At 44.8% G+C, this 8,602-nt stretch overlaps 1 protein-coding gene across 1 annotated transcript; it reads left to right on the top strand.

The window, feature by feature from the left end:
* The first annotated feature begins 3,861 nt into the window (after positions 1 to 3,861).
* On the top strand, positions 3,862 to 6,718 carry c11h1orf216 (chromosome 11 C1orf216 homolog). Its single transcript, XM_004074322.3, has 2 exons — positions 3,862 to 3,965; positions 5,531 to 6,718. Exons 1-2 carry the CDS (start codon positions 3,961 to 3,963, stop codon positions 6,501 to 6,503), a joined length of 978 nt encoding a protein of 325 aa, XP_004074370.1. The 5' UTR covers positions 3,862 to 3,960; the 3' UTR covers positions 6,504 to 6,718.
* Positions 6,719 to 8,602: the final 1,884 nt, after the last annotated feature.

Below are 8,602 nucleotides of genomic sequence, written 5' to 3'. Positions count from 1 at the left end.
AAGAAAAGCAGAAGAGGTCTTTCTCTAGATGACATGGAGGAGACCTGCAGAGTGTAATTCATAATGTTAGGCCAAACCTCTTGTCAGGGAAGATGTCAGAGGTTTTGATCTTCTCAAAGTCCCACTCAGATCATCTTCTGATCTTCTGCAAAAGCCTTCCCAGTGTTTTTTTTTAACTATGATTATGGTGTTTTTGGACAAAAATCTAGGACATGGTTTCTGCAGAGCGGCAGTATTCATCAGAAGCTTTCCTTTGAACTGTGGGTGGGATTGTATGTGTGGAGCCACTACGCCCCCCTTCCTTTCGCCTGTTAAGCTACATACACACTGGACATGTGATGGGCATTTAAGATTGTACTAAACGAGTTTTTACATGGACTTTTTGTTGGAAGTGGTCGCTTGAACGCAGAGGCCAACAGGAAGGAATCAGCGCTCTCTGTTTCCCGGTAGCTTACAGCCCCTTACACCCCCAACCTAACATTAGGAGGGCAACAAAAATGGCGGCAATATTGGAGCTACAGTTTAGAGCCAGATGCCAGCTCGGACGAGGAAAACAAAGACGTACATGGATCTGTTTGTGTACTAGTGGACGTATCAGAATGGAGCAGAGCAGGGAACTTGTGGCTCCACCAAGTGTATTTTCCACATCACAAATACAATCTCCTTCCAACAGCACATTTTCGTCTGCTCCTGATTCACAACAACTTCAAAAAAGAAATAAAAAATGCAAGTTTAAGCTTCATTTTCAGAAAAATGCTACAAGAACATGTTAAAAACACCAAAGTGTGATTTTTATTGGAGTGTTTAAAGTCATTTTGAACTTACAGCCTTACAGCCTTGACAGACCATTTTAATCAGACGGGGATAAAATGTGCTGATGCTGATAATGTTGTTTTGAGTCCTCCTAATGAGCTTCTATTCAGTTTTGTTTTGCAGTATTTGCATCATTTCATTTGCAGATTTTCTATGGAGGCAAAAAAGTTCAAAGGCTTTACTTTTTCATGGCTTTGTTTCTGTCCATGATGTTTTGTCAAGACTTGAATCTATTCTTTCTTCTCTTCAATCTGTCTATCTTCAATAATCTGTCTATCTTCAATCAGAGTTTAGGTGAGATCAGGTTTGATCCTCTACATCCAGCAGAGACCCTGTGAAGGCACCGAGGAGAATCCGCTGGATGAGCGTGTATTCCTGTTGGATAACCAGTCAGTCACGTGGTACCAGAACCCATCAGCAATAAAAAAAAAAAAACTACAGAACATCTGAACAGAACAGAGCTTCAGTGTTCAACAGGAGCTGCTTGCACCAAATGCATGTTTTCAGAGGGATTTGGTTTTTTTGCGGCTGTTGGAGCGTGGAACCACGGAAAAGTGGACCGCCATAAAACTGCTGCAATGCTGTGAACCAGACGGCCCCAGAAGTAAAATCCTGTTTAAAAGGCAAACAAACAACAACAACACAAATCATTGTCAGGTCAAGAGACGGATTGAGTTTCTAAAAACTGTTCTCGAGTAAAAGTAACCCAATTTCTGAAGACTAAAAGGGTGTGAAACTGAATGTATTATTGTAGTAGGTTTAGGGGATGTCATCTGGACTTGGTGTTAAAGTTGGAAGACGTTTCACCTCTTATCTAAGAGGCTTTGTCAATTCTGAAATAGCTGGTCTAAGAGCTGGTATATATGCGCTCATGGGGGAGGAGTCAGACCTGAAACTGGAGGTGTTGTCCACTTAGCCTACGTGGTTTCGGGTCGTTAATAGTTGGATAAGAGGTGAAACGTCTTCCAACTTTAAAACCAAGTCCAGATGACATCCCCTAAACCTACTACAATGGAACCAACCTGGATGAATGAGAGTCTTTGTGTGATTTACAGTCACATGGAGAACATTTTGTTTTTCTTTCATTTTATGAGGTTTCATAGATTGGGATCTGATGAAGACAACAGTCCCTTTTCTTCATCATGTCCTAAACTGGGCTAAACATAACCTGAGTGGAGCAGTGAAATGTTTCACAGAGTTACTGAGTAAAAGTGCTCACAAATCACAACAACGGGCTTAAAAAACAAACCAATATTGAATAACCTTGCTTTAAATGCTGAATTAAGGGTAAAAAAAATACAAAAATATATGCTCAACTGAATAACAGAAAGTGGGGACTAATTAAAAAAAATGAATCGTTTTGTACATTTCTCATCTACTAGCAAAAGACATGTTCTAAAAGTTTTTGATAGGTAATAATAGCTTATTCAGACCAGTGCCAAGTTGTTTTGGTGGTGTGTGCAGCTCTGCTGCTTTAACCCAGCTGGGGAGGAAGTGCCACACAGTAAAGACTTTTCAATTGCATAAAAGCGAATGGTTTTGAGCCGTATAATATAAAGAATATAAAGATGTTGTTTGATTGAGCTCCTGATTTACAACAATTTGCATAAAGAAATACGCAGAAATGTAAAATTGATCTTAATATTCTTCATATCTGTCCTCCATCATCACAAAATGAAAATCATTTTTTTGTGTTTTTAAACAAGTAAGTTTGAAAGAGCTCTTCTTTGTGAAGCAGCAAGGGAAATAGGTGGGACAAAGTCTCTCTGCTCTGCTCCATTCTGATGCATCCACTTGCAGACAAATAGATACAATAACGTCTTAATTTTCCTCGTCTGAGCTGGAATCTGGCTGTAAACCGGACAGCTGGATAGCTCCAATATTGCTCCCCACTTTAGTTTCACTGCTAATGTTAGCTTGAAGTTTTAGGGCTGTAAGATAGCAGGAGACAGTGTAGACCTCAAACTAGGGGTTCCCAAACTATGGGTGGGCGGGCCCCTGAATAAAAATGGCCCAATATTTGCCCCAGTCAGAAAACTTGAATGTGACCCCCCCACCACCACCACATCAAAACGGAAAAATGAATGGTTTGGTAAGGGAAACATTGATCCAGAATGCAAGGTATTTAACCTAGGAAGTTAATCAGAGAAAACAAACAGTGGAGTCTACTAAGCCAGCCTCCTGGAACCTCAAAAACTGGATTATAAGGAAAGAACACAAAAACCTAAAGAGACTGCTCATACGAGTTATTGAAGAGATTCTTCACATTCTGCACATTTACCGAAGAACAACCCACAGAGATTTATTTGTTTATTATCGATTTTATATCTAAAATACTTTTACAATATATTTCCTGACTTTTTATGTGAAGAACCCAGAGAGGGTTATTTGCTTTTAATGATTTCATAAAGAATCTTTTATATATCTGCTGATTATTACTTTTTTTTTTTTTGTTGTGAAGAACCCAGAGAGGGTTTTTTTATATCAGATTGGGTTTTTAATATTTGGTTATGTGAAGCTTTCAGTTTACATTTAGGCACCCCTGCCACTGTCACACTTTTTCTGTTTTAAACTGACCCTGGCCCCCGATCAGAGAATGGAAACGTCATGTGGCCCTCCCTGGAAAAAGTTTGGGGACCCCTGGTGTAGACAAAGGGATGATAGGATATCAGTGGAGGCTTACTTCCGGGTCAACATTTCCACCCACAACTCAGACATGAATTACTAATAAACACCTGCTGCTGTGCAGATAATATGTCCTAGAAAACGACATTTTTTTTTTTTTTTATGTTTTTTTTGCCTAAAAACCACATATCAGTAACAAACAGTGACAGCTCTTCCTGACATTGTTTTCTCTTTTTGCGCTCAACCCAATTTCGGAAATTGCTCTGAGTCGCTGCTTGGCTTTTCCCAGAATCAGAAAGGGAGGAGGAGGAGGAGAAAGGAAGAGGAAGAACATCACAGAGGAGTGTCAGAGGAGGGACACTGGGAGGGCGCAGCGTCCAGCAGCGTCTGTGGAGGAGAGAAAAGCAGTCAGAAAAGGTAAGAATCGAGACTCTTTCGGCATACATGACTGCGTGTAGGTGCAGGAGCGGCGGGAGGCGCGCGGGCTGTAGATGAGAGGGGATTTTAGAGGCGCGCGCGGACATGGGGTGAGCGTTACGCAACGCGCCGGATGCTGCACTCATCTCACTGCATTCAGCGAAAATATGCTTCTATTGTCATTTTTGGACGCCTTTATTGATCTTCGCTGACAATGTGACGGCATCCATGGAGCCTCCGCGCGCTCCCTGCGCGCCCCCGCGTCTCCTGTCTCATTTACAGCTGGAACGGAACCGATACCGTTTCTCTCCGAAGAGTGATTTTATTGTCCGCGTGACCTGCAAGCATCCGCGCGTGCACTGTACCGCGCGCGCACTGGATAATGGGAGCTTTAATGCTGGAACGAGTGACCTGGATTAGGAGCTGCCATACGGCTGCATTTGCATCGTTCATGTTTGCGAACATTTATGGAGATTTTGTAAATGCGAAGAAAAATTGGTGCGTGCTTAAGACAATGTTCCTCACCAAAAATATGAAAAACATCAATAATTTAACGATCTGCATGATTTAAATTACCTCTGACCTTTGTGATCAGGAATATTCAGATGAAAATCTTTGGGAACTCATTGGATGGGATTACAGCTGCAGACTTTGGTCATGCAGGTCAGATCATTGACTGTATATGAAAACTGGACTGAGGGACGTCACCCATAGAAAATGGCTTATTTCTGGCTCCAACAAAATGAAGTCAGTTCATTCGGGATACAGTCGTCGACCAGTTTTATTCAGTGTTTCTATGGCAACCACTCTTGCCAATCGGGAGTGAGCTTGTTGGAAGGCCTCACCTTCCAACAAGCAAAGGTGCTGGTCCCCACCTACTTTTATAGCATCCGATTGGTCATTTTCTAACCTGAATAACTTGCGATGAAGAAAAAAAGTTATTAAAAAAAATTGTAAAGCTATCAAGATCATCTTGAGCGTTTCAGAGTAAACTATATCCATATATATGATAATGTATTACGCTCATTAAGGACTGAAATATGAGTTATTTTCACAGTTCATTTTCCTACTCGAAAGTAAGACGACTCGATCCCCGAGGCACCGCCTTTCGCTCCTTGATGGGCGGCACCCACCCATCCACCTACCTAGAGGCGGCCTTGGCAGCGTGTCTGGGTCTTGCCATGACAACAAACAACATCCGAACTTTTGTAAAGATAGATGTGCCTATTGTGCATAGAAAAGGCGACATGTTTGATTCACAGTGAGAATAAAGAAAAACTCTGAAACACATATTCAAGCTTAATTTTCTTCATATATGTCCTTCATTATGAGAAAGACAGCACAAGAACATGTTACAGAATTTTCATCAGAGTGGGTCTTTGAGGAGATCCCCTTCAATTCACAGCAGCATTTGTTTCTGTTGCTTGAGGCTACATGACTGCGATCACTGTTTGTCAGGTTCTCTGCTCAAAGTTGCCCATGAGCTCTCACACCACTGATGCAAGGTCCTGTTGTTCTCTGCACGCTGATGAAAGAGCTTTCCCGCTCCTGCGACATCTCCTACCGCCAGATAGTTTCACAAAAGATTCAGACGAGGAGCGCACTCAGATGTTCCTCTGAATTCCTTCTGTCTTTTCTGCTCTTCCCAGCATCTCCATCTTCTGTGTCTTTTCAGAGAGTCTCAGTCGAGGTCAGTGATGCTTCACCATCAGGACCTGAAATCCGCCTTTGAGGACGCAGACGATAGCTCCTCCCCCCTGATGCAGAACAGCAAGTTTGACAAGGACAGGAACTTCAACTTCCTGGCCGAAAAAGGGGATGACTGCCTCCCCGGAGACGAGAACCGGAACCAGATGCGCCCCCGCAACCTGGCGTTGGGGCGCGACCCTCCGAGTTCCTCCTCGCCTTCCTCGGGGTTCCAGCTGAACACGGGTCTCAAGTCGCCCCGTTCTCGCCTCCCCTGCTGGAGAACGCTGGAGCCCCTCCCCGAAATCGAGAGCGGCGATGACGGATATGGTCGCGTTCCCCCAGACGGGGCAGAGGAGGAGAGGATGGAGGAAGAGCAGGTGATGATGATGATGAATCTGAGTGGCAAGAGGAAGGAGCACCATGGGAAAAAAGGGGGCGGGAGGCAGGATGAGGACGAGGAGCTGGATGACGAATGGGGAGACAGCGATTCCGAGTCGGAGGTGAGGTGCCGGTCTGGCGGCAGTCAGTCATCTCTCAATATGGAGAGCGGCGGAGAGGCGCCTACTTTTGGAGGTTGGGACCGCATCGGGGTTGGGGAGCCCAAACTGGGTCAGACAGATGAGGCGAGCAACCTGGAGGGGGCGCTGTGCCTCCCAGGTGACCAGTCCTCTGACTCGGATGGCGAGCTGCCAGAACTGATGGACACGGTGTGGACACTGCGCGACCGCGAGCGCTTCAAGGTGCAGGAGATGGAGAAGCACCAGGCGCAGCTGACCATGTACCGCCGGCTGGCGCTGATCCGCTGGGTGCGCACGCTGCAGAGCCGCGTCCAGGAGCAGCAGAACCGCCTGCAGTCCAGCTTCGACGTCATCCTCACCCACAGGAAGGAGCTGCTGCGCATGGGAGCTGCCGCCGCTGTGGCAAGCCCCGCCCCCACAGCAGCTGTAGGCCAATCATAGCGAGAATTTGAGGACATAGAACTTTACGCCAACGACTGTCTCACAACTTCCTCTTTGTCCATTTGTCCAGCTGAGAGCTGGAGTGCAGACGTGTCAAACGCGCACTTGAGATGTATTTGTGTGTTTGTCCTGATGTGTGTAGAACCCCGATCCCAAAATCCTTTTCACCCTGAAATGTTTCATGATTGTAAATTAAAGAGGATTTCTAAACCTCATCTGTGTGTGTGTTTGAGTGAGATTGTGTTTGTTTTTTGTGTGTCTTAGTGTATTTGTTGTGTGCCTTTATTGTGTACGTATTTTGATTTTGTGTCTGTTTGTTTCTGCGTGTGCGATTTTGTTGGTGTGAGTGTGTGTGTATCTGTCTATAATTGTGTATGTTTGTGTATCTTTGCCCGTGCATTTGTTTGTGTGCATTCGTGTGTCTGTGTGTGTCTTAGTGTATTTGTGTGTCTTATATTGTGTTTGTGTGTGTTTGAGAGTATATGTGTGTATGTATGTGTGTCTGTAAATGTTTGTGGGTTTTTGTGCATTTGTGTGTGTATGCTTTGAAATGTGTTTGTGTGTGTGTGTGTTAAAATGTGTGTTGGTGTGTTTTTGCGCTCTATTTCTGCTCAGAAGCTTCATGATCTCAGTTTGCGGATCAGCTGATGTCCGGGTGGCGGATTGTGTTTCTGTTGCCTGCGGGGGACCGACCTTTGTGTGCACAATTGTGTCTTTGTCGACCAAACAATGTTGTTTGTCTTTGCAGCACACGTGTGTGCGTTTGCCTGAGGGTGTGTTCAGCAGTGCCGCCCCCTCAGTAGCTCCGAGGCAAGTGTGTGGATGTTCACAGAGATACTGGGCCCATTCTGTAATCTCCGCCCTGGGCGGGTCATGTCCCCGTCCCCGGGGACCCTGTCAGTCTCCACACGGAGCAGCAGGTCTGCATCCAAACTGGGTGGGTTCGCGATAATCCCCCTTTCGAAGCTCCAGTTCATTTGGGAGCTTACCTCCCAGCTTGCTTGGAGTTGGCGCCCAAACTAGATGTCCATGTTAATGCCCCGTTTGCTGCAGGATGTCTGTTTTGTTTTTTTTGTTTGGGGGACGTCAAAGAAGATTTTGCTCTCCAGACTCTCTGCCATCACTCCAGGTGTTTTTGGCTCCTTTGGATGAAAAAGTGAGATCCACTTTTGCTCCTTCTTGGCCAATTAACAGTGACTTCCTCCCAAGGGGTCCACCTTCCACAACCAAAATGGTGGCTGTAGTCCAGTGGTAGAGCGGTCGACCTCTGATTAGAAATTGCAGGTTCAATTCCTGCCTTGCAGGAAAAATGGCTAAGTGTCCTTGGGCAAGATACGGAACCCCATCTTACCTCTGGTGGCGCCAGTGTTCAGCAATGGAGCCTCCATCAGTGTGTGGATGGGTGAAAGAGGCTGTTAGTAAAACACGCTGGCCCTTTGAGGAAGGAGGAAAACGCTATGCAAGTATACGCCGTTTACGTTACCCAAGAAGAAAAACTAACAATCTTTGCTCAATAAAGACCCACAATTGTTTCTTCATCTGATCTGTCAACTCTTGATGCCTAAAGGTCATCTCAACTTTTGATTGGACTGACCTCACACTTGCGTGTGTTTAATGTCTGATTACATTAAGCACAGGCACACAGACACAAGAACTGACTATATATGAGGACTGGGCCGAGTCAGTGAGACGTCACTTATAGAAAATGATTTAATTCCTGTTCTAAGGAAATTAACAATTCAGTTGACATTTTTTCGCCAAATGGATGTTTGCATGTTCGAGCCAGACGACGTCAGTAAGCAGTGATTGTTCCAAAAAAATTAGGGAAAAAAGCACACATTTTGGGGGTTTATTTATTTTATTGCAGAAGCATTTACTGAAAAGGTATTTAATTTGTTTAATTGTCATACAACAAAAAAGCCTCACCTTAGGAAACCAAAAAAGAGCTTCAGGTTTTTGCACATTTTGTTCAAATTCAAAACTGCAGGCGGTTCTGTCCGGATCCTTCTGCTGAACGAGTGCAGAATTTATTTTTGGCCCTGGAACACTGTGCCTGCCACTAGGGGGCGACAAATCACCGTACCTTGGACTCCTCAGAA

The sequence above is a fragment of the Oryzias latipes genome, chromosome 11, assembly GCF_002234675.1.
Source record: "Oryzias latipes chromosome 11, ASM223467v1".
NCBI lineage: Eukaryota > Metazoa > Chordata > Actinopteri > Beloniformes > Adrianichthyidae > Oryzias > Oryzias latipes.
This window is presented reverse-complemented; position numbering and strand designations above follow the sequence as displayed.